The following is a 27,579-nucleotide window of genomic DNA, read 5'->3' on the forward strand; positions in this document are numbered from 1 at the left end:
AAAAGAACTCGACAAATGCGATCCATGGTGGAGGGTATATAAGATTCGGCCCGGCCGAACTTAGCACGCTTTTACTTGTTTACGCTGATCAAGAATATATATACTTTATAGTGTCGGAAATGGATATTTCGATGTGTTGCAAACGGAATGACAAAATGAATATACCCCCATCCATCGGTGGTGGGTATAAAAGGGCCCGCTCCACTGTGCCTTCTTTCACTCTCTTATTTTATCTGAGCCCTATAAGGTCACGTCAGGAAGAAATTCCTGTTTGGTGGTGCTGGTACGAACTTTCAGATATTTCGCGCCAATGTGGATATTATATTGGTGCTCTTCTCCCAAATACCTTTGGAGCTGTATATTGCTATGGTCGGTAAACACGTCCGGTATGGTGGTGGTTTTGAGACTGAGGCGGATCCCCATATATCAGATTCATGCTCTGGTCGTAAATACCTTTCGATTGAGTCCCATATTATCATTACTGGTTTATATTGCATTTGACTGGTGGCTTTGGAGGTGGGGCGGCCTCCTAGATATCCCACCCATCTTTGCCACTGCCGAAAATCACATTGAAGCTACAAATTACTATAGTCGGTATATATGTGTGGTTTAGGGGGAGCTTATGAAGTGAGGCGACCCTGAAATACTTGGCCATGAAACAGATACAGATTTGAGCCCCTTTTTGTCAAAATCCACAAATATGTCCAGTTTTGAGGGGTACGCAGGGTGGGGCGGCCACCCACGTACTTACAAACAAATAACAAATTTCGCCTATGACCATTCCACTAAGGGATGGGCAAACTTCTCACATATCAATGAGTGCAGCGGGTTCAAGTTTTAAGCTCAATGATAAGGGGCCACCTTTTTATAGCCGAGACCGAACGGCGTGCCGCAGTGCGACACCACTTTGGAGAGAAGTTTTACATATCATAGTATCTAACAAATGTTGCCAGCACAAGCCCGTACTTAGCCCTAAAAAAATATCAGCATCGTGCTCTACTCTTAAATTTCGTTAATTTGAGCCCCAATTGCCATTGGTTTAGGGGTAGTTTATGGGTTGGCACGACCCTCTAACATTTAGATTCAAACCTGGATATCAAATTCGTTTTCTATTACCAAATACCTATTATCTATCGCCATAGTAGGCAATCATGACCGGTTTGAAGGGAGTTTAGAAGCGGACTCTGAAGTAATACCACACTAATTAATTTTTTGTATTGGTTATCTACATTTAAAATCATATTTCAAAACGACCACTTGGGATACTAAATTCTTAAAGATCCGCAGGTCCTCTTGTGTCCATCCCAATTTGAGGGTAAATTGTGTACTCTACTACCAAAGACCTTTTACTTCTATCCTATTCTATCCTGATCGGCCTTCATATATTGGGTTGCCCAAAAAGTAATTGCGGATTTTTTAAAAGAAAGTAAATGCATTTTTATTAAAGCTTAGAATAAACTTTAATCAAATATACTTTTTTTACACTTTTTTTCTAAAGCAATCTAAAAGTAACAGCTGACAACAGACAGAAGAAAGAATGCAATGACAGAGTCACAAGCTGTGAAAAAATTTGTCAACGCCGACTATATGAAAATCCGCAATTACTTTTTGGGCAACCTTATAATACCGCAAACAACCGCAACAAAGTCATAACTAAGATAAATGCTGTATGATCAATGTTGACCACTTTGCCCTATCTCTGTTTATGTTGGTTTCTACAAATTAGCGCCATTTACTGGCTGATTTCTATAGGATCAACTAAATCCATTTAAATACAGCCAGGAGATGGAGCTTACTTAAATGCTAGTGCTACTATTCGCTTGGAGTGGAGTAACGCATATAACATTAATCATCATGTTGTAGTTGTCTATAAATGACTTTGCGACTGCTTACAGTCATCATTTCGTATATTTTTAATCAAATCAAATTGTCATATTGAACGATTTTCTGTGGTAAAGAACTAATTTGTTAGTCAATATATTTGGTGCGGTGGCGATAGTTCTTTCTATTAATCCATGTAAATTTTTAAAAAGAGTTGTTGCCCAGCAGCACATCGTTTGGTCTTGTCTATCGATTAGCTAAAAAGAGCTGCAATTTTAACGTTAAGGTTTGCAATTCCTCCTATCACGCTGATCGCCATACCCCAAGGCCTACATTTATTGGTGTCTCCACAACATTAATTTAATCAAACAGTGTAGGGTCGCTTGTAGCTATCTTCTACTTTACATTTTCTTTTAGCTTTATAGATGAACTAGCTGACCCGGGCCCGCTCCGCTATGCCTTCTTTTACTTTGTATGGTTCAAAATTTTCCTTGGAATATTTAATTTCGACAAAAAACTTTTAGTGAAATACCATGCTATGCAAATAGTATATCGCTTCTCTTCTTTCAAATACCTTTTATTTAAACCCCATATTGCCATTGGCTTAGGGGAGTTTACACGATGAGGCGCCTCCCAAACAAATGGCCCCAAAATAGGTTGTCAAATTCGTTTTCTAATCTCAAACACCTTTCATTTGAGCCACATCTTCCCATGGTCGAAAAATTGTTACCCTTTGGGGGGTGTTTTGGGAGAGGGGTGATGCCCTAAATACATGGTCCTACATTTGGATATTAAATTCGTATTCTATTCCCACATACCTTTATTTGAGCCCCATATTGCGATGGTCACTAAAAAATTGCTGTTTGTGGGGAATTTTGGGGAAGGGGTAGACCCCCAGAAAATTTGTCCCGAAAGTGGGTATCAATTCTTGCTCTACCCCCCAATTCCTTTCATTTAAGCCGCACATTGACATGGTCGGTAAATATGCCCGATCTAGGGGTGTTTTGGGGATTGGGGTGGTCCCCCAAATACTAAGCCCGGAAAATATATCAGCAACGTACTCTATTCTCATATATCAATATACCATTTATTTGAACCCCATATTGCAGGTCATATAACCCATATTGCCGTTGGCCTTAAAATTGGATATAAAATTCGTTTTCTAATCTCATTTAAACTACTTATTGCAAAAGCCAGCGAATAGGCCCGGTTTGGGGTATTGGGCCTAAAAACTATAAATTTATAGTTCCACACCTCTCTTGGTGGTGGGACGTCCCCTAGACAATTGGTCCCTAATGTTGATATCAAATACGTGGTGTACTCCCAAACAACTTTAATTTGAGCCCCATATTTCCATAGTCGCTAAACATGACCTGCTTGGGGATATTTTGGGGGATGGGCGGCTACTCAGTGAGTTGGCCTTGAAAATATACATCGGATTCGTGTTTTACTCTAAAAACTCTCTTATTTGAGCCTCATATTGCAATAGTCAGCAAATACTTCCTATTTGGGTGGTGTTGCAGGTGTGGGGTGGCCCGATAAACATTTTTCCCGAATATTGATATCAGATTCGTGCTTTACTCCCCAAAGACCTTTCGTCCTCCACTATAGGATGGGGGTATACTAATTTCGCCATTCTGTTTGTAACACCTCGGAATACGCGTCTAAGACCCCATAAAGTATATATATTCTTGATCGTCGTGACATTTTAAGTCTGTCCGTCCGTCCGTCTGTCTGTCGAAAGCACGCTAACTTTTGAAGGAGTGGAGCTCGCCGCTTGAAACTTGACACAAATGCTTCTTATTGGTGTGGGTCAGTTGGGGTTGTAAATGAGCCAAATCGGTCCATGTTTTGATATAGCTGCTATATAAACCGATCTTGGGTCTTGATTTCTCCAGCCTCTAGAGGGCGCAATTCTCGTCCGATTTGACTGAAATGTTGCATATAGTGTTTTGATATCACTTCTAACTGCGAAGTATGGTTCAAATCGATTCATAACCTGATATAGCTGCTATTTTGGGTCTTGATTTCTTGAGCTTTTAGAAGGCACAATTCCTATCCGATTTTGCTGTAATTTTGCAGCTGGAGCCTTTCGACAAGAGCCTAGTCATACCAGTCAGCAGATCACTGGTTCAATCCCAGCTCCTGTGGAATCTATTAAGAGTTTTTTGTTGTGTTAAAGAGTTAGTGTTTGTGCTTTACTTATTCCGTTAAGATAATATAATTAAAAACCCTTAGTTAAAACAATATAATTATGAACCTTTAGCGGAAATATCTCAAGAAAAATAAAAAAAATTTTAATTATTTAATCGTATCGAAGTAATCAATTAGCCGCGAAAGACCGTAGTAGTCCGATAGCTCAGTTGGCTAGAGCCTAGGGTTTCCAGACGGGAGATCCTCGGTTCAAACCCCTGTACGATCATTGATCAAATTTGTTTGAATTTTCAATTTCTATGACATTTATCAAATTACATGGGTTACAATTAGCTGTAGCTGTTGAAACACATGTAATTGCACTGGCTAGGTTTAAAATTATTTAGCCGTGCTCTTTTTCAGTGGTCGTATAGTCTAAGTGGCTAAGACGTGAGACTGCAAGTCGAGATGTCGTGGGTTCAAGCCCTCCTTCGGAAGTCAAACTTTTTTTTTATTTCCATCATAGATTTTTTCAAACCAGTTTTTGATTACTGCCTTATGTTATTGCTATTGTTATAAAAGTGAAATAATGCCTGGGGATAACAAATCAAATACCACAACCGTCATAAAGACTTGACTGATCGACTTGTTCCGCGTCTTACTTTAACTTATTTTTTAAATAGAAAACTTGATTTAAATATTTAATGATAAAACAAGTAAAAGCGTGCTAAGTTCGGCCGGGCCGAATCTTATAAACCCTCCACCATGGATCGCATTTGTCGAGTTCTTTTTCCGGCATCTCTTCTTAGGTAAAAAAAGGATATAAGAAAAGAGTTGCTCTGCTATTAGAGCGATATCAAGATATGGTCCGGTTTGGACCACAATTAAATTATATGTTGGAGACCTGTGTAAAATGTCAGCCAATTCGAATAAGAATTGCGCCCTTTGTGGCTCAAGAAGTAAAATAGAGAGATCGATTTATATGGGAGCTGTATCGGGCTATAGACCGATTCAGACCATAACAAACACGTATGTTAATGGTCATAAGAGAATCCGTCGTACAAAATTTCAGGCAAATCGTATGATAATTGCGACCCCTAGAGGCTCAAGAAGTCAAGATCCCAGATCGGTTTATATGGCAGCTATATCAGGTTATGAACCGACTTGTACTTTATTTGACATAGTTGTTAAAAGTAACAATAAAAAACGTCTTGCGAAATTTCACCCAAATCGGATAGGAATTGCGCCCTCTAGATACTCAAGAAGTCAAGTCCCCAGATCTGTTTATATGACCGCTATATCAGGTTATGGACCGATTTGAACCATACTTGGCACAGTTGTTGGATATCATAACAAAACACGTCGTGCCAAAATTTCATCCCAATCGGATAAGAATTGCGCACTCTAGAGGCTCAAGAAGTCAAGACCCAAGATCGGTTTATATGACAGCTATATCAGGTTATGAACCGACTTGTACTTTATTTGACATAGTTGTTAAAAGTAACAATAAAAAACGTCTTGCGAAATTTCACCCAAATCGGATAGGAATTGCGCCCTCTAGAGGCTCAAGAAGTCAAGACCCAAGATCGGTTTATATGACAGCTATATAAGGTTATGGACCGATTTGAACCATACTTGGCACAGTTGTTGGATATTATAACAAAACACGTCGTGCAAAAACTCATTCAAATCGGATAAGAATTGTGCCCTCTAGAGGCTCAAGAAGTCAAGACCCAAGATCGGTTTATATGGCAGCTATATCAGGTTATGGACCGATTTGAACCATACTTGGCACAGTTGTTGGATATCATAACAAAACACGTCGTGCCAAAATTTCATCCCAATCGGATAAGAATTGCGCACTCTAGAGGCTCAAGAAGTCAAGACCCAAGATCGGTTTATATGACAGCTATATCAGGTTATATACCGATTTGAGCCATACTTGGCACAGTTGTTGGATATCATAACAAAACACGTCGTGCAAAATTTTATTCTGATCGGATAAGAATTGCGCACGCTAGAGGCTCAAGAAGTCAAGACCCAAGATCGGTTTATATGACAGCTATATCAGGTTATATACCGATTTGAGCCATACTTGGCACAGTTGTTGGATATCATAACAAAACACGTCGTGAAAAATTTCATTTCAATCGGAGAAGAATTGCGCACTCTAGAGGCTCAAGAAGTCAAGACCCAAGATCGGTTTACATGACAGCTATATCAAAACATGGACCGATATGGCCCATTTACAATACCAACCGACCTACACTAATAAGAAGTATTTGTGCAAAATTTCAAGCGGCTAGCTTTACTCCTTCGGAAGTTAGCGTGCTTTCGACAGACAGACGGACGGACGGACGGACAGACGGACGGACATGGCTAGATCGACATAAAATTTCACGACGATCAAGAATATATATACTTTATGGGGTCTCAGACGAATATTTCGAGTAGTTACAAACAGAATGACGAAATTAGTATACCCCCCATCTTATGGTGGAGGGTATAAAAATATATTTAAATTAACTAAATTTGCATCAGTACCCTGAAAATTAATGAATGCATTTTTTGTGATCGCAAATTAAATTAATTTTTGATCTTTTCCGAATACTTTTATTTGTATTATTCTTTTTGCATGCCTGCATATGTTATCTATCTATGATATCCGAACTGGATATATCTTCTTCAGTATTTTTTTTTTGGTGTTTTTCGCGGTACCGATCTCTTCATATGTTAGATTTTGATTAAAAGTGTTTAGTTTTCTTGCCAATTTATAACAAGTAAAAGCGTGCTAAGTTCGGCCGGGCCGAATCTTATATACCCTCCACCATGGATCGCATTTGTCGAGTTCTTTTCCCGGCATCTCTTCTTAGGCAAAAAAGATATAAGTAAAGAGTTGCTCTGCTATTAAAACGATATCAAGATATGGTCCGGTTCGGACCACAATTAAATTATATGTTGGAGACCTGTGTAAAATGTCAGCCAATTCGTATAAGAATTGCGCCCATTGGGGCTCACGAAGTAAAATAGAGAGAACGATTTACATGGGATCTGTATCGGGCTATAGACCGATTCAGACCATAATAAACACGTTTGTTGATGGTCATGAGAGGATCCATCGTATAAAATTTCAGGCATATCGGATAATAAATGCGACCTCTAGGGGTCAAGAAGTCAAGATCCCAGATCGGTTTATATGGTAGCTATATCAGGTTATGAACCGATTTGAACCTTTTTTGACACAGTTGTTGAAAGTAAAAATAAAATACGTCATGCAAAATTTTAGCCAAATCGGATAAGAATTGCGCTCTCTAGAGGCTCAAGAAGTCAAGACCCAAGATCGGTTTATATGGCAGCTATATCAGGTTATAGACCGATTTGAACCATACTTGGCGTAGTTGTTGGATATCATAACAAAACACGTCGTGCAAAATTTCATTCCAATCGGATAAGAATTGCGCACTCTAGAGGCTCAAGAAGTCAAGACCCAAGATCGGTTTATATGGCAGCTATATCAAAACATGGACCGATATGGCCCATTTACAATACCAACCGACCTACACTAATAAGAAGTATTTGTCCACCCCATCTTATGGTGGAGGGTATAATAAATTTAAATTTTTTGTTGGTTAATAACTATATGTTTTTTTATAAATTGTTTTTATCTAATGGTTAGTCTTATGTTTCCTTAAACTACAGCGGTCAAAAAAAGTATTCATCATTCAATGTTTTTTTTTTAATAAGTCTACAAAAGACAATTGGAATAAAAACATATTAAACTAATGATGCAGTAGTGCTTGTGTGATATATATGTACACAATTTCATTGTTTTTAAAGAAAACAAGTAAAAGCGTGCTAAGTTCGGCCGGGCCGAATCTTATATACCCTCCACCATGGATCGCATATGTCGAGTTCTTTTCCCGGCATCTCTTCTTAGGCAAAAAAAGGATATAAGAAAAGATTTGCTCTGCTATTAGAGCGATATCAAGATATGGTCCGGTTTGGACCACAATTCAATTATATGTTGGAGACCTGTGTAAAATGTCAGCCAATTCGAATAAGAATTGCGCCCTTTGTGGGCTCAAGAAGTAAAATAGAGAGATCGATTTATATGGGAGCTATATCAGGCTATAAACCGATTCAGACCATAATAAACACGTATGTTAATGGTCATGAGAGAATCCGTCGTACAAAATTTCAGGCAAATCGGATAATAATTGCGACCTCTAGAGGCTCAAGAAGTCAAGATCCCAGATCGGTTTATATGGCAGCTATATCAGGTTATGAACCGATTTGAACCATATTTGGCACAGTTGTTGGATATCATAACAAAATACTACGTGCCAAAATTCATTCAAATTGGATAAGAATTGCGCCCTCTAGAGGCTCAAGAAGTCAAGACCCAAGATCGGTTTATATGAAAGCTATATCAGGTTTTGGACCGATTTGAACCATACTTGGCGTAGTTGTTGGATATCGTAACAAAACACGTCGTGCAAAATTTCATTCCAATCGGATAAGAATTGCGCACTCTAGAGGCTCAAGAAGTCAAGACCCAAGATCGGTTTATATGGCAGCTATATCAGGTTATGGACCGATTTGAACCATACTTGGCACAGTTGTTGGATATCATAACAAAACACGTCGTGCAAAATTTCATTCCAATCGGATAAGAATTGCGCACTCTAGAGGCTCAAGAATTCAAGACCCAAGATCGGTTTATATGGCAGCTATATCAGGTTATGGACCGATTTGAACCATACTTATCACAGTTGTTGGATGTCATAACAAAACACGTCGTGCAAAATTTCATCCCAATCGGATAAGAATTGCGCACTCTAGAGGCTCAAGAAGTCAAGACCCAAGATCGGTTTATATGGCAGCTATATCAAAACATGGACCGATATAGCCCATTTACAATACCAACCGACCTACACTAATAAGAAGTATTTGTGCAAAATTTCAAGCGGCTAGCTTTACTCCTTCGGAAGTTAGCGTGCTTTCGACAGACAGACGGACGGACGGACGGACGGACGGACAGACGGACGGACATAGCTAGATCGACATAAAATTTCACGACGATCAAGAATATATATACTTTATGGGGTCTCAGACGAATATTTCGAGTAGTTACAAACAGAATGACGAAATTAGTATACCCCCCATCTTATGGTGGAGGGTATAAAAAGGATATAAGAAAAGATTTGCTCTGCTATTAGAGCGATATCAAGATATGGTCCGGTTTGGACCACAATTCAATTATATGTTGGAGACCTGTGTAAAATGTCAGCCAATTCGAATAAGAATTGCGCCCTTTGTGGGCTCAAGAAGTAAAATAGAGAGATCGATTTATATGGGAGCTATATCAGGCTATAAACCGATTCAGACCATAATAAACACGTATGTTAATGGTCATGAGAGAATCCGTCGTACAAAATTTCAGGCAAATCGGATAATAATTGCGACCTCTAGAGGCTCAAGAAGTCAAGATCCCAGATCGGTTTATATGGCAGCTATATCAGGTTATGAACCGATTTGAACCATATTTGGCACACTTGTTGGATATCATAACAAAATACTACGTGCCAAAATTCATTCAAATTGGATAAGAATTGCGCCCTCTAGAGGCTCAAGAAGTCAAGACCCAAGATCGGTTTATATGAAAGCAATATCAGGTTTTGGACCGATTTGTACCATACTTGGCGTAGTTGTTGGATATCGTAACAAAACACGTCGTGCAAAATTTCATTCCAATCGGATAAGAATTGCGCACTCTAGAGGCTCAAGAAGTCAAGACCCAAGATCGGTTTATATGGCAGCTATATCAGGTTATGGACCGATTTGAACCATACTTGGCACAGTTGTTGGATATCATAACAAAACACGTCGTGCAAAATTTCAATCCAATCGGATAAGAATTGCGCACTCTAGAGGCTCAAGAAGTCAAGACCCAAGATCGGTTTATATGGCAGCTATATCAGGTTATGGACCGATTTGAACCATACTTATCACAGTTGTTGGATGTCATAACAAAACACGTCGTGCAAAATTTCATCCCAATCGGATAAGAATTGCGCACTCTAGAGGCTCAAGAAGTCAAGACCCAAGATCGGTTTATATGGCAGCTATATCAAAACATGGACCGATATAGCCCATTTACAATACCAACCGACCTACACTAATAAGAAGTATTTGTGCAAAATTTCAAGCGGCTAGCTTTACTCCTTCGGAAGTTAGCGTGCTTTCGACAGACAGACGGACGGACGGACGGACGGACGGACGGACGGACAGACGGACGGACATAGCTAGGTCGACATAAAATTTCACGACGATCAAGAATATATATACTTTATGGGGTCTCAGACGAATATTTCGAGTAGTTACAAACAGAATGACGAAATTAGTATACCCCCCATCTTATGGTGGAGGGTATAAAAAGGATATAAGAAAAGATTTGCTCTGCTATTAGAGCGATATCAAGATATGGTCCGGTTTAGACCACAATTCAATTATATGTTGGAGACATGTGTAAAATGTCAGCCAATTCGAATAAGAATTGCGCCCTTTGTGGGCTCAAGAAGTAAAATAGAGAGATCGATTTATATGGGAGCTATATCAGGCTATAAACCGATTCAGACCATAATAAACACGTATGTTAATGGTAATGAGAGAATCCGTCGTACAAAATTTCAGGCAAATCGGATAATAATTGCGACCTCTAGAGGCTCAAGAAGTCAAGATCCCAGATCGGTTTATATGGCAGCTATATCAGGTTATGAACCGATTTGAACCATATTTGGCACAGTTGTTGGATATCATAACAAAATACTACGTGCCAAAATTCATTCAAATTGGATAAGAATTGCGCCCTCTAGAGGCTCAAGAAGTCAAGACCCAAGATCGGTTTATATGACAGCTATATCAGGTTTTGGACCGATTTGAACCATACTTGGCATAGTTGTTGGATATCGTAACAAAACACGTCGTGCAAAATTTCATTCCAATCGGATAAGAATTGCGCACTCTAGAGGCTCAAGAAGTCAAGACCCAAGATCGGTTTATATGGCAGCTATATCAGGTTATGGACCGATTTGAACCATACTTGGCACAGTTGTTGGATGTCATAACAAAACACGTCGTGCAAAATTTCATTCCAATCGGATAAGAATTGCGCACTCTAGAGGCTCAAGAAGTCAAGACCCAAGATCGGTTTATATGGCAGCTATATCAGGTTATGGACCGATTTGAACCATACTTGGCACAGTTGTTGGATGTCATAACAAAACACGTCGTGCAAAATTTCATCCCAATCGGATAAGAATTGCGCACTCTAGAGGCTCAAGAAGTCAAGACCCAAGATCGGTTTATATGGCAGCTATATCAAAACATGGACCGATATAGCCCATTTACAATACCAACCGACCTACACTAATAAGAAGTATTTGTGCAAAATTTCAAGCGGCTAGCTTTACTCCTTCGGAAGTTAGCGTGCTTTCGACAGACAGACGGACGGACGGACGGACGGACGGACAGACGGACGGACATGGCTAGATCGACATAAAATTTCACGACGATCAAGAATATATATACTTTATGGGGTCTCAGACGAATATTTCGAGTAGTTACAAACAGAATGACGAAATTAGTATACCCCCCATCTTATGGTGGAGGGTATAAAAATAGTATTTATTGGAACAAAAAGGGCCATTTTACAGCTGAACACAAAAAATTAAACAAAAAAAGTATTCATCATTGCAAAAAAACAAAAAAATAAATAACATAATTTAAAACAAGTAAAAGCGTGCTAAGTTCGGCCGGGCCGAATCTTATATACCCTCCACCATGGAGCGCAGTTGTCGAGTTCTTTACCCGACATCTCTTCTTAAGCAAAAAGTGATATAAGAAAAGATTTGCTCTGCTATTAGAGCGATATAAAGATATGATCCGGTTTAGACCACTATTAAATTATATGTTGGAGACCTGTGTAGAATGTCAGCCAATTCGAGTAAGAATTGCGCCCTTTGGGGGCTCAAGAAGTAAAATAGAGAGATCGATTTATATGGAAGCTGTATCGGGCTATAAACAGATTTAGACCATAATCAACACTTATGTTGATGGTCAAGAGGATCCATCGTACAAAATTTCAGGCAAATCGGATAATAATTGCGACTTCTAGAGGCTCAAGAAGTCAAGACCCCAGATCGGTTTACATGGCAGCTATATCAGGTTATGAACCGATTTGAACCATACTTGGCACAGTTGTTGGATGTCGTAACAAAACACGTTGTGCAAAGTTTTATCCCAATCGGATAAGAATTGCGCACTCTAGAGGCTCATGAAGTCAAGACCCAAGATCGGTTTATATGCCAGCTATATCAGATTATGAACCGATTTGAACCATACTTGGCACAGTTGTTGGATGTCATAACAAAACACGACGTGCAAAATTTCGTGCCAATCGGATAAGAATTGCGCACTCTAGAGGTTCAAGAAGTCAAGACCCAAGATCGGTTTATATGGCAGCTATATCAAAACATGGACAGATATGGCCCATTTACAATACCAACCGACCTACACTAATAAGAAGTATTTGTGCAAAATTTCAAGCGGCTAGCTTTACTCCTTCGGAAGTTAGCGTGCTTTCGACAGACAGACGGACGGACGGACGGACGGACGGACGGACGGACAGACGGACGGACATGGCTAGATCGACATAAAATTTCACGACGATCAAGAATATATATACTTTATGGGGTCTCAGACGAATATTTCGAGTAGTTACAAACAGAATGACGAAATTAGTATACCTCCCATCTTATGGTGGAGGGTATAAAAATTAATACTTTGTTATTCGACCACCGCGTCTTATAACTTCTTTTAAACGGTTTGACATCGATTGGACTAATTTAGCGGTTATATTTTGGTCTATATTAGTCCATTCCTCCATTATCACCTGTTGCATTTGACTCTTGCTCGAAAAATTGCGCGTTCTCAATTTGCGTTCGAGATGTTCCCAAAGATGTTCAATTGGGTTCAAGTCGGGACTTTGAGGAGGAGTTTTAATGACTTTGGGGCAGTTATACAGCATCCACATCTTGGTATTTAAAGCAGAATGTTTGGGGTCATTATCTTGATAATATTGAAAGTTATTACCAAGCCCAAGTTTTACAGCACTATCTTTTAAATTCCTCTTTAAAATGTCAATGTAATACTTATGATCCATTACTCCATTAATAATTTCAAGATTTCCCGCTCCTGAAGCCGCCATACACCCCCAAACCATTAAACCACCTCCACCATGTTTTACAGTAGCAACTGTGTTTCGTTCTTCAAGCTCTGTATTTGGTTTTCTGTACACTATGACCTTTCCATCGCACCCAAAAAGATTAAACTTGCTCTCGTCTGCAAAAATGACTGTTTTCCAAAATGATTCGGGCTGTTTTACATACATTTTTGCGAAGTTTAGCCTTTTCACTCGGTTTATTTTATTTATAAAGGGCTTCTTACATGCAGTTCTTCCTCTGTAACTATGCCTTTTGAGTGTATTTCGAATTGTTTGTGTAGTAACTTCCTTCCCTAAATATTCCATAGTGTTTTTACGAAGAATGGTCGCATTTGTCTTCGGAGTTTTCTGAACTTGCCGCACTAGCCAACGCACATCTCCAACTGAAAGTGCTTTTGGTCGACCAGATCTTGGTTTATTGTCAACAGTTTTCGTTTCTGTCCACTTTCTGATGATGGATTGTATAGTAGATCGTGGTCTATTTAATATTTCACTGATAGTTTTTTGAGTTAAACCATTCCTGTGGTGTTTCATTATCAAAACTTTTACCTCTTCAGAAACCTCGTTTTGCTTACGACCCATTTTGACAAAAACTATATTTTCAATGAAATTAAATATTTGCTGTCAAGGGCAAAGCCTCCTTTACTAAATAAAACAGAAAAGGGGGATTCCCAAATAATATTTGAATTTGACTTTGATGATAGCACATCAATGATGAATACTTTTTTTGTTCTGTTTTTGGTGTTATTATATAAAATTGCATTTCTTGCGCTAATTAAATTTATTTTTTGAATTTATTTTAAAACATATTACGAAAAATAAACTATTGCATAAAACTGCATTATTTGTTTACTTTAAATTTTCTTCAATTACCCAAAATAAGTGAATTTATTATCAATTTTGCTAATGATGAATACTTTTTTTGACCGCTGTATGTTTAAATTTCCATCGAAATATGTATTGAATTTAAGTATTACGATGTCTAATTCTAATGGAATTTGTCCATATTTTTAAATTTGGTTAAATAAACCACTATAAATTTCTAATTTATTGTTCCTTTTGATTTCCTAACACGGTGATAGATTGAGGGTATTAGGGACCATGTTGATTATAGGTGCTTTCCTACATGGTCATGGTTGGGAGGGGAACTTCAGATGTGACCATCTATGCATCTGAACCGCATTGTAAAATTTACACAGTTTTTCGTTGTTTTCTTCTCTCTCTCTCTCTCTCTATCTTCTCTCTCTATCTTACCACGCATTTCTAAAGTAATAGTTAAGTTGTGGTCTTCTTGGCTAACTCCGAGCACAGTAGCTTTCTGGAACCTACCCATTTGCCGACGAGCCGGAAGCTGGACCTCATATCCGTGCGGCTACAGTGTTGCTTAGAACGAACTTGCCACCGATGAGTTGACTCAGACAGTTGTATGCTACAACAGTGTCTTGTTGTTCCGCTTGATATATGAGTAGAATGAAGATATCAGATTCGTAGTCCACAACCTTATACCTTTAATTTAACCCCATATTGTCATGATAGGTGCATACAGCCGTTTGGTGGAGCGTGTCTTTATGAGGGTTGTGCGCCACACTCCATCTGCCACTTGAGCACATATTTGAATGAAGCACTCTACCCAAAAATATTTATTATTTGATTGCCCATTGTTTTAATGGGTCAAATAACCTATTGAAGTCGATTTTAGGAGGTAAAGCACCACCTAGATTTGAGCCCAATACGGTCACGTCAGGAGGAAAGTCCTGTTTGGTAGTGCTGGTACGGCCTTTCAGATATTTCGCGCCAATGTGGATATTATATTGGTGCTCTTCTCCCAAATACCTTTCATTGGAGCTGTATATTGCTATGGTCGGTAAATATGTCCGGTATGGGGGTGGTTTTGAGTGTGAGGCGGATCCCCATATAACAGATTCGTGCTCTGGTCTGAAATACCCTTCGATTGAGTCCCATGTTATCATTACTGGTTTATATTCCATTTGGCTGGTGGCTTTAGAGGTGAGGCAGCTCCCTAGATATCCCACCCATCTTTGCCACTGCCGAAAATCACATTGGAGCTACATATTACTATAGTCGGTATATATGTGTGGTTTAGGGGGAGTTTATGAGGTGAGGCGACCCTGAAATACTTGGCCTTGAAACACATACAGATTTGAGACCCTTTTTGTCAAAATCCACAAATATGTCCAGTTCTGAGGGGTACTTAGGGAGGGGCGGCCACCCACGTACTCACGATCAAACAACAAATTCCGACTTGTATGGTGTCCATCGTTATGACGGGAACCTTATGTGACAGCTACCGAGCGCGTCCACAGGTAGCGGATGGTAGAAAGCTCCGTTTTTATGAGGAGTAGCTACAAATGCGGCCGCGGGCAGTCAGCGATTTTCGAGAGGAAAGTCTCAGTGAGGAGTCAGGTGTAACTGGCTCTTAATTAAATACTGAGTGCCAAAGATACTCGAGATGAGTTATTGGCGCCTTCAAATAACCAATGGCAAACATCAGCGTCTGTTCCCAGGTTAGGGGTGGCTGGAGGCGAGCTTTGAATCTTGGAGCAAGCGGCTCGACACAACGAGGGAAACATGTGCAATCCAACAAAACCCATGCGGTTGGGGCGCTGGGCCAGTAACGCGCCCCCGGAAAACTATGCGAAGTACTAAAAGAAACAAAGGAATAGAAACAAGTAAAAGCGTGCTAAGTTCGGCCGGGCCGAATCTTATATACCCTCCACCATGGATCGCATTTGTCGAGTTCTTTTCCCGGCATCTCTTCTAAGGCAAAAGAGGATATAAGAAAAGAGTTGCTCTGCTATTAAAACGATATCAAGATATGGTCCGGTTCGGACCACAATTAAATTATATTTTGGAGACCTGTGTAAAATTTCAGCCAATTCGTATAAGAATTGCGCTCATTGGGGCTCACGAAGTAAAATAGAGAGAACGATTTATATGGGATCTGTATCGGGCTATAGACCGATTCAGACCATAATAAACACCTTTGTTGGTGGTCATGAGAGGATCCGTCGTACAAAATTTCAGGCATATCGGATAATAATTGCGACCTCTAGGGGTCAAGAAATCAAGATCCCAGATCGGTTTATATGGCAGCTATATCAGGTTATGAACCGATTTGAACCATACTTGGCACAGTTGTTGAAAGTAAAAATAAAATACGTCATGCAAAATTTCAGCCAAATCGGATAGGAATTGCGCCCTCTAGAAGCTCAAGAAGTCAAATCCCCAGATCTGTTTATATGACAGCTATATCAGGTTATGGACCGATTTCAACCATACTTGGAACAGTTGTTGGATATCATAACGAAATACTTCGTGCAAAAATTCATTCAAATCGGGTAAGAATTGTGCCCTCTAGAGGCTCAAGAATTCAAGACCCAAGATCGGTTTATATGGCAGCTATATCAGGTTATAGACCAATTTAAACCATACTTGGCACAGTTGTTGGGTATCATAACAAAACACGTCGTGCGAAATTCCATTCCATTCGGATAAGAATTGCACCCTCTAGAGGCTCAAGAAGTCAAGACCCAAGATCGGTTTATATAGCAGCTATATCAGGTTATGAACCGATTTGAACCATACTTGGCACAGTTGTTGGATATTATAACAAAACACGTCGTGCAAAATTTCATTTCAATCGGATAAGAATTGCACACTCTAGAGGCTCAAGAAGTCAAGACCCCAGATCGGTTTATATGGCAGCTATATCAGGTTATGGACCGATTTGAACTATACTTGGCACAGTTGTTGGATATCATAACAAAACACGTCATGCAAAATTTCATTCCAATCGGATAAGAATTGCGCACTCTAGAGGCTCAAGAAGTCAAGACCCAAGATCGGTTTATATGGCAGATATATCAAAACATGGACCGATATGGCCCATTTACAATACCAACCGACCTACACCAATAAGATGTATTTGTGCAAAATTTCAAGCGGCTAGCTTTACTCCTTCGGAAGTTAGCGTGCTTTCGACAGACAGACAGACGGACGGACGGACGGACGGACGGACGGACGGACGGACGGACAGACGGACGGACGGACGGACAGACGGACGGACATGGATAGATCGACATAAAATGTCACGAGGATCAAGAATATATATACTTTATGGGGTCTCAGACGAATATTTCGAGTAGTTACAAACAGAATGACGAAATTAGTATACCCCCCATCTTATGGTGGAGGGTATAAAAAGGATATAAGGAAAGATTTGCTCTGCTATTAGAGTGATATCAAGATATGGTCCGGTTTGGACCACAATTAAATTATATATTGGAGACCTGTGTAAAATGTCATCCAATTCGAATAAAAATGGCGCCCTTTGGGGGCTCAAGAAGTAAAATAGAGATTTTGATTTATATGGGAGCTGTATAGGCCTACAGACCGATTCAGACCATAATAAACACGTATATTAATGGTCATGAGAGAATCCGTCGTACAAAATTTCAGGCAAATGGGATAATTATTGCGACCTCTAGAGGCTCAAGAAGTCAAGATCCCAGATCGGTTTATATGGCAGCTATATCAGGTTATGAACCGACTTGTACTTTATTTGACATAGTTGTTGAAAGTAACTATAAAAACGTCTTGCGAAATTTCAGCCAAATCGGATAGAAATTGCGCCCTCTAGAAGCTCAAGAAGTCAAGTCCCCAGATCTGTTTATATGACACCTATATCAGGTTATGAACCGATTTGAACCATATTTGGCACAGTTGTTGAATATCATAACAAAATACTACGTGCCAAAATTCATTCAAATTGGATAAGAATTGCGCCCTCTAGAGGCTCAAGAAGTCAAGACCCAAGATCGGTTTATATGACAGCTATATCAAAACATGGACCGATTTAAACCATACTTCGAACAATTGTTGGATATTGGATACCCACCACCTCGAGCATATATGTATACCATATTTCGTCAAAATCCGGTGAAAAATGCACTCTTTATACCCCATAACAGCTATATCGAAATATGTTCCGATTTGGACCAAATACTAATAAGTGCAAGTCATTGTTCGATTGTGTATAACAAAATATTGGTCCTTTTAGTAGTTATTTCTAAAAATAAATTGATCTGAACCATATACGACACGGATGTCGAAAAGCCTAACATACGTCACTGTGCCAAATTTCAGTGAAATCGGATTATAAATGCGCTTTTTATGGGGCCAAGACTGTAAATCGAGATATCGGTCTATATGGCAGCTATATCCTAATATGGACCGATCTGACCAAGTTGCAGAAAAATGTCAAAGAGCCTAACACAACTCACAGTCCCAAATTTTGGCGAAATCGGACAATAAATAGGCCTTTTATGGGCCCAAAACCTTAAATCAAGAAATCGGTCTATATGGCAGCTAAATCCAAATCTGAACCTATCCAGGCCAAACTGCAGAGAGATGTTGAAGATCCTAACACAACTCACTGTTCCAAATTTTGACAAAATCGGATAATAAATGCGCATTTTATGGGCCCCAAACCTTAACTCGAGAGATCGGTCTATATGGCAGCTATATTAAAATCTGGACCGATCTGGGTTAAATTGAAGAAAAATGTCGAAGACCCTAATACTACCCACTGTCTTAAATTTCGGCAAAATCGAATAATAAATGTGGCTTTCATGGGCCTAAGTCCCTAAATCGGTGGATCGGTCTTTATGGCAGCTTTCTCCAAATCAGGACCGATCTGTGCCATTTTGCAGAAGTATGTCGAGGGGCTAAACTTAACTCACTGTCCCTAAGACCCTAAATCAGAGGATCGGTATATATGGCAGCTATAGCCAAAACTAAACCGATCCAGGCGAAACTGACGAAGGATGTCGAAGGGCCTAACGCAACTCACTGTCCCAAATTTCAGCAAAATCGGATAATAAATGTGGCTTTTATTGGCCTAATACCCTAAATCGGCGGATCAGTCTATATGTGGGCTATATCAAGATATAGTCCTATCTTCGAACTTAACTAAAAATAGAATTTGTGCAAAGTGCAAGCTCAATATTTAAATTTTTGAAAACTCTGGCGTGATTTCAACAGACAGATGGACAGACGGACGGACATCTAGACATGTCCGTCTGTCTCAGATTTTTACGCTGATCAAGAACATATATACTTTATAGGGTCGGAAATGGATATTTCGATGTGTTGCAAACGGAATGACAAAATGAATATACCCATATCCTGCGGTGGTGGGTATAAAAATAAATCAAGGTATAGGTTTATTTATGGTCCCACCTGGCTAACATTTGGTTCAGTGTTATTGGGCACAGTACACCTTAAGTACCATTTTTCAATCAAATTGCATAAAGGTTAAGGCTTCTAGGAGATTAAGAAGTTGAAAAGTTGATCGATTTGGGAGCGTTATCGAAATATAACCGACTCGGATAGTTAATAACGAGTGATTTGTGTGACATGATACATCTGAAATGCCACTAAGCTGCATTTGATGCCTAAAAATATATTGATTGCCGTTCAATCGGCGAATGTGATGAATCAATCTCTCGATTTGACTTCTTGAGCCCCTGGAACAATTTTTGCCTCTTGGATGAAATTTTGCATGTTGTTTTCTGTTGTGACTTTCAACAACCGTGCCAAGTACGGTCCAAATCGGTCTATTACCTGATATAGTTCCCATATAAACCAATCTCCCGATTTGACTTCTTGAGCCACTGGAAGCCGTAATTATTGTCCGAATTGGTTCAAAATTTCCATAGCGTTTTGTTTTGACTTCCAACAACTGTGCCAAGCACGGTCCCATATAAACCAATTTCCCGATTTGACTTCTTGAGCCCCTAGAAGCCTTAATTTTCATCCGATTTGGCTGAAATTTCTCACAAAGTGTTCCGTTATGACTTCCAATATTTGTGCCAAGTCCGGTCCATAACCTGATATAGCTCCCATATAAACTGATCTTCCGATTTGACTTCTTGAACCCCTGGAAGCCGCAATTTTTGTCCGATTTAGCTGAAATTTTGCATTCTGTTATGACTTCAAACAAGTGTGTAAAGTACGGTATAAATCGGTCATTAACCGATCTTCCAATTTAACTTCTTGAGCCCCTGGAAGCCGTAATTATTGTCCGAATTGGTTCAAAATTTCCATAGCGTTTTGTTTTGACTTCCAACAACTGTGCCAAGCACGGTCCCATATAAACCAATTTCCCGATTTGACTTCTTGAGCCCCTAGAAGCCTTAATTTTCATCCGATTTGGCTGAAATTTCTCACAAAGTGTTCCGTTATGACTTCCAACATTTGTGCCAAGTCCGGTCCATAACCTGATATAGCTCCCATATAAACCAATTTCCCGATTTGACTTCTTGAGCCCCTAGAAGCCTTAATTTTCATCCGATTTGGCTGAAATTTCTCACAAAGTGTTCCGTTATGACTTCCAATATTTGTGCCAAGTCCGGTCCATAACCTGATATAGCTCCCATATAAACTAATCCTCCGATTTGACTTCTTGAACCCCTGGAAGCCCCGATTTTTGTCCGATTTGGTTGAAATTTTACACAGTGTTCTGTTATGAGCCGCAACGACTGTGACAAAAACGGTCCAAATCGGTTAAGAATATGATATAGCTCCCATATAAACCGATTGACTTCATGAACCCTTAAAAGCCGGGATTTTTATCCGATTTGGCTGAAATTTTATGTTATGACTCCCAACAACTGTGTCAAGTACGGACCAAATCGGTCTATAACCAGATATAGCTCCCATAATTTAGCAGAATCAATGGTGGTGGATTCCCAAGATTAGGACCGGCCGCACTTAGCATGCTTTTACTTGTTTCATTTCACTCAAATGATTTCAATCGTATAATAAACAAAATTGGTATTTGCAAGCTTTTCAAGCATGGGTTTCAACAAAAAAATTTTCAGCGGTTAAGTTCTCATTAATACTGGCGACATTTGTAAGATCAGCCACAAACTTTTGTACATCTTGGTTTCGCTCAGCGGCACACAATTTGGTCTCAGCTACAAACACGGGGTCGCTTAGCTGCATTCACTGAAATAAGAGAAATCTCTTGTTCCCTATTTAGATGTTTATAAGAAAATTTGCTATGCCTCACCCCAAAACCTACCAAATATACGTACACCAATCATAACAATATGGGACTCAAATGAAAGGTATTTAAGATTAAAAAATATATCTGATATCCATTTGTAGGACCAAGTGTTTGGGGCACCCCCCCCCCCCCCCCCCCAACCCCCAAAACACCCCTAAATCGGACATATATGCCGACCATGGCAATATGGGACTCAAACGAAAGGTATATGCGAATAAAATACGAATCTGATATCCAAATTTGGGACCACGTTTCTGGGGTCCACCCCCTTCCCCAAAACAAAACCCAAGAAGGACTTATTTACTGACCATGGCAATATGGGGCTTAAATAAAAGGTTTTTGAGTGTAGGACACGAATCTGATATCAAGATGTGGGACCAAGTCTTTGAGGACCCGTCGATCCCCGAGAACATCCCCAAAGAAGACAAATTTACGAACAAAGCAATATGGGGCTCAACTGAAAGGTCTTTGGAAGTAAAACAGGAATCTGATATCAATGTTCGTGAAAAGTGTCTATTGGGCCACACCACCCCCATAACACCACCCAAATACGAAGTATTTGCTGACCATTGCATTTGCAAGAGGCTCAAATAAGAGGTATTTTAGAATAGAACAGGAATCTGATATATATTTTCAAATCTAAGTCACTAAGTGGCCGCCCCATCCCCCAAAATACCCCCCAAATCCGTAATGTTTGCCGACTATGGAAAATAGTGAGGTCAAATAAAGGGTATTTGGGAGTATACCATGAATCTGACATCAACATCCGGGTCCCACCACCATAACAAACCCCAAGTAGGACGTATTTGCTAACCAAGACAATTTGAGTCTTCAAGACTGTAGAGCTCCATATTCATAGTTTTTAGGGCCCATACCCCAAACCGAACATATTTGCTGCCTTTTTCAATAAGGGGTAAAAGTGAATGGTATTTGAGATTAGAAATCGAAATTGATATCCAATTTTGAGGCCAATAGCAATATAGGGTCCAAAGAAATAATATATAGATATAAGAAAATAAAGCACGTTGCTGATATACTATTGGGGCTTAGTGTTTGGGGGCCATCCCAATCCCCAAAACACCCCTTAATCGGGCATATTTACTGACCATATCAATATGGAGCTTAAATGAAAGGTATTGGGGGGTAGAGCAAGAATTGATACCCACTTTCAGGACCAATTTTCAGGGGGTCTACCCCTTTCCCAAAATACCCCACAAACAGCAATTTTTTACTGACCATCGCAATATGGGGCTCAAATAAAGGTATTTGGGAGTAGAATACGAATTTGATATCCAAATGTAGGACCATGTATTTAGGGCATTAGGGAAAATCGGGCTGAAATAAAGTAATATAAGAATGGAGCACGCCTTACATCCAAACTCAAATTCGTAGCCCAATAAAGATCATGTGGGATTCAGATAAAGGCACTTATATTGCTAAACTGTTAGACAAGCGATATACTATTTTCGTAGCATGGTATTTCACTAAAAGCTCTTTAATTGTCGAAAATAAATATTCCAAGGAAAATTTTATTCCATATAAACTAAAAGAAGGCGCAGCGGAGCGGTCCCGGGTCAGCTAGTATTACATAAATTAAGGGGATAAAATATAACTAAACAAAAATTAACATATTCTCAAATTTTTTTTGTTGCCGTTGAGTGGAGAGGACATATTTTAATTTCGCTCTCCAAAGAAAAAAAAAATGTATATATCCTTATTTCGGAATAGGTACTATCATTATAATCAGGAAGAGACGGATAAACCAGGGGGATGCACAGTTCGCCCCCAGCCTTTATGTAAAGGTGGTGTTTCTGACTCCTATTCAGACAGCGACTGTGTCAATGAAACAGTCATCGCAGCCGAATCGAGAGATGAGGGCATCGGGATGACGGCAGAAGTGAGCAATGGCTTTGCTAAGCTCACAAGCAGACCGAGAAAGCGATCTGGTGCACGACGAAGGATACAGAGGAGTATGTACCGGCAGCGTAATCGGGCGAAAGGGCAGGATGCTGGAAGGGATAGAACTGACATTCCAAGCACTTTTACGGAAGCTGGAAAAGGAATCAGATCTCCCGAAGAGCATAACACTACTAGAATGCTGAAGAAGAAAAAGAGCTCCCCGCTTCCAGGTACTCCTGGAAAACCAAGCCAGCCATCCCGCAATAGAGACTCCAGACATTGTCCTACGGAGGTAGACAAAGTCGGAACAGGAACGAAAGAAGCGCGCACGGCCTCTGAGTCTTCATGGAGGACTGCGACTTCCAAACTCCACAGCCATCACGGAATGGGAAGATGGTCGCTGAGAACGGTAAGGAGCCGTCCTCTTTGGCCAGAGTGGCAAGGAAACACAACACAAGAGATGAGCTGACTTATGCAGTCAACAATATCGGCTGTGCATCCGGTAGAATTCTACCAGTACATCGGTCCCAAGTGGAGGATATGGTTAACGAGCGGATTTTCGAACATGTGTGTAACCCTGTAGAGGATCCACCCATACAAATGATGAGCTGCGAGTTTAGAGCGGACATCTTTACGCTGCGTTTTGTGTCGGCGGAATGTATTACTACCGTCAAACAGCTAGTCAGAAGTATTCACGCTCTCTGGGAGGGCGCAAGCTCGACCTGGTGAGAAAGATGGATATCCCCCAGCTCACAAAGGCTACGGTCTTCATCAAGGGAGTTTCATTTCATTTCATTTCATTTATTTAACACCAAGCACAACAAGATTATATCTTATATTTTACTGTGCTGGTTCACAACAGTGCAGTTTCATCAATTAATTCCATTATAAACTATAACTTATAAAAAAATAAATAAATAATTTAATTATAACTTATACTACTAGACTACATACAATTTCTACTTATAATAATCATGTAGCTCCTTTTTGAATTCGATAGCATTGCTTATGAGTTGTATATATGATGGGAGGGTGTTCCAGAGACGAATACTGTTTACAATAAATTGCCTTTCAGTGATTTGAGATTCAAATCTAGGTTGAATCAGTTTGCGCCCTCGATTTGATCTAGCAAATTGTAGGTGTTTGTAAAGATATTCAGGTTGTTTGTTATAAATAACCTTATGTAGTAATTGCAAGCATTTAACATTTAGTAAATTTTCAACTGAAAGATCAAAAATCTGATAAGCAAATTGTGATATGTGGTCATACCGTGGTCTGTTGTATACATATCGTGCAATATCATTGTAGGCAACTTTGATTTTCCTATTGTCATCAGCACTGCAACTTGCAAATAATTCACAATTATATAGAAGAGTTGGGATTAAGTAAGATTTAGCAAGAAGCATACGAATTTCGAAAGGAGTTGACAGACGAGCTGCCCACATATTCCGCAGCATACCACGAACTTTTCCCACAGCTGCATTTATATGATTCGTCCAAGTTAAGGTAGAGTTGAATGTTAAACCCAAGTTTGTTGCTGCTTGAACACGGTTTACAATCGTGTTCTCAATCTTTACTTCAACTTGGTCAGGGATTGTTACACTTCTTTTGTGTATGATGATCAGCTTAGATTTGGTAGGATTTAAACGTAAGGCATTATTAACAGCCCAACAATATATTAAATTCAAATCATTATTTACATTAGAAATACATGTTTGAAAGTCATTCAGTTTCGTGCAGGTATACAGTTGAACGTCATCAGCATACATTTGTATCTTACATGTTAAAGGTACATCGGGCAGATCATTAATGTACATGGTGAATAACAATGGGCCCAAGATTGAGCCTTGGGGCACACCATTTGTTACATGAAGCGTATTTGACCAGATATCATTACAATATACGGACTGAGATCTTTGAGACAGGTACGATGATATCAGTTGACAGGCAGTTCGGGAAAAATTAAATAGTTTTGAGAGCTTGACTACAAGAATTTGATGGTTTACAGTATCAAATGCTTTACTGTGATCCAATAGAAGGAGAAAAGATACCATCTTGTTGTCCATATTTTGTCTAATATTTTCAACAACGTCTATTAAGACAGATGTGCAACTTCTCTTTTTTCTAAAACCAGATTGCCATTCTGATAATAGATTTTGAGTGCACAGGAATTGTTCGATTTGATTCGCCATTATGCATTCTAGCGCTTTGGATAAGAACGGTAAGATTGCAATGGGGCGGTATTCATTATTCGATTTTCTAGTCGGTATGATTTTAGCGAGCTTCCATTCATGCGGAAAGGTGGACTTGGTCAGAACAGTATTGAAAATATATGTTACATATGGCAGCAATTTTGGCATGATAATTTTGATAAATCTTGGATTTATTCCGTCAGTTCCAGTTGCATCAGATTTTATTGAGAGTATGCTGTTCAAAACGTCAGTTTGGTCTACACAGCAAAAGGAAAATGGATTTTCCACTTGTACAGTGTTCATATTTTCATATATATTTTCATGGGGACATATAGAGCAAACAGATACAAAATGCTCATTCAGTTCATTGATGTTTAGATTGGGCGGAAAGTTGGTGTTGGTTTTCGCTCCTATGCCAATTTTACGAATTTCCTTCCATTTAGATCTGCTGTTAACAGCATTTAGAAATTTTTTCCGAAAGAATAGCGTTTTGGCCTCGTTTATGCTTTTCCCAACATTTCGCCTGGCACACTTAAAGCGCTCATGCAGTTGTGTTGTTCTGTATCGTTTCCATCGTTTGTATGCAATATTTCTTTCATCGATTAGTGCACGTAACTGTTCATTAAACCATGGGGGTTGCTGATTTTTTATGGTAATGGTTTTTTCAGGAACACATTGACTATATATTAAGCTAATATAATGCTGCAAAAATGCTGTTTGGTCATCCACAGAATTTAACTGATATATAGAATCCCATTCGACATTATCAGTAAGGCTATTAAGAAGATTATAGTTCAGTTTTTTAAAATCACGGAATGTAATTGTCTCGTCTTGTTGATTTATGTGATAGTCATACACAAGAAATATCAAGTCATGTTTAGAAAAAGCCGGTGCTGCAATTTGGTCATATAAAAGAACCTTTGACTCACAGTTCACAAAGAAAATGTCCAAAAGAGTAGACGAATGATTAGTAAAATGGGTTGGAACAGAGCGGTTAGTAGGTACCAGATCAAGAAGTTCCATAGCATCAGAAAATTGCGTTTCAATTAAAATATTGCTGTTAAAATCTCCCGCAATAACAATATCATTATATCGTAATGATATTCTTTCAAGGCACGATATCAGCATGTCAAACGGTGTGCTGCTGTTGGGCCTATATACACATCCAATAAGCATTGACGAGTTAGAAATGCCAGTTATTTCAACAAAGAGGTATTCAATACAGTTGCCTTGCGCAGACTTCAGTTTTATAGCACCGTGGATACAGTTTTTTAAATATATTGCAACTCCACCAGCATGGGAGTGCCTATCAGCTCTCAAAACTTTATATCCCGGTAAAGAGTACAAATTGTCAGATATTTCAGGATGGAACCAGGTTTCGGATATGCATATTATATCTATATCAGAGTTAACAAATATATCACGAAGTTCATCTAATTTATTATTTAGACTTTGGGCATTGATGTGGACAATCGTTAATCCTGATTTCTGGTTTTTAAGAATTCTAATCATACAGTTTAGATTATCTCTGGAACCATAAGCAGTATTACTTGGCATCACAAGTCAATTGGATAAGCAATGCTGGTAATGTATATATTTGTTCTTCGTAGTTATGAGCTCTATTAAAGTTAGCATTAATAAATATAGTTGTACAACACATATAAAATTTTTGAGTATAATAAAAAATTCTTAATAACAAGAAGAAACATAAAATTAACAAAACTAATTGGGACTTATTATAAGATATTGCAAGATTCATTTCAGTTATCGTTGATGGTGCGATCTGGTGTTTCTCGAAAAAGTTGTGTTAACTGCTCGTTATTCTCTATTAGAGTAGGAGGATCTGTTCCAGTACGTTTAACATAAACAAATCCACGAAGTGAAAAAACGGACTCCAAGTGCTTCTGTCGTTTCAATTTCAATGCATTTTGAAAAATCTTGTAGTTGTGACTCGTAAGATTTTCATTTACATAAAATGGTTTATTTGAATCAAAACCGGCATGAGTTAAAATCAGTTTCGAATTATTCGATTTTCTAAAACGTGCAATGTTCTTCAGGACAAAATTTTTGTCAGACGGAGTAGTTAGATGGGTCAGTAAATTTGCGACGGAATGCATGTTGGGATTCTTGGGGAAGCAAAACCTAGGTTTGGTCGCAAA

At 39.2% G+C, this 27,579-nt stretch overlaps 1 protein-coding gene across 1 annotated transcript in view; it reads right to left on the bottom strand.

Moving 5' to 3' along the window:
* Positions 1-26,932, bottom strand: part of LOC131996749 (uncharacterized) — a 38,865-nt gene extending 11,933 nt beyond the window's left edge. The window contains exon 1 of the mRNA XM_059366618.1: positions 25,763-26,932. Within this exon, the coding sequence (XP_059222601.1) occupies positions 25,763-26,932 (1,170 nt within the window). The remainder of the gene's footprint in view (positions 1-25,762) is intronic.
* Positions 26,933-27,579: the final 647 nt, after the last annotated feature.

This window comes from Stomoxys calcitrans, chromosome 1, assembly GCF_963082655.1.
Source record: "Stomoxys calcitrans chromosome 1, idStoCalc2.1, whole genome shotgun sequence".
NCBI lineage: Eukaryota > Metazoa > Arthropoda > Insecta > Diptera > Muscidae > Stomoxys > Stomoxys calcitrans.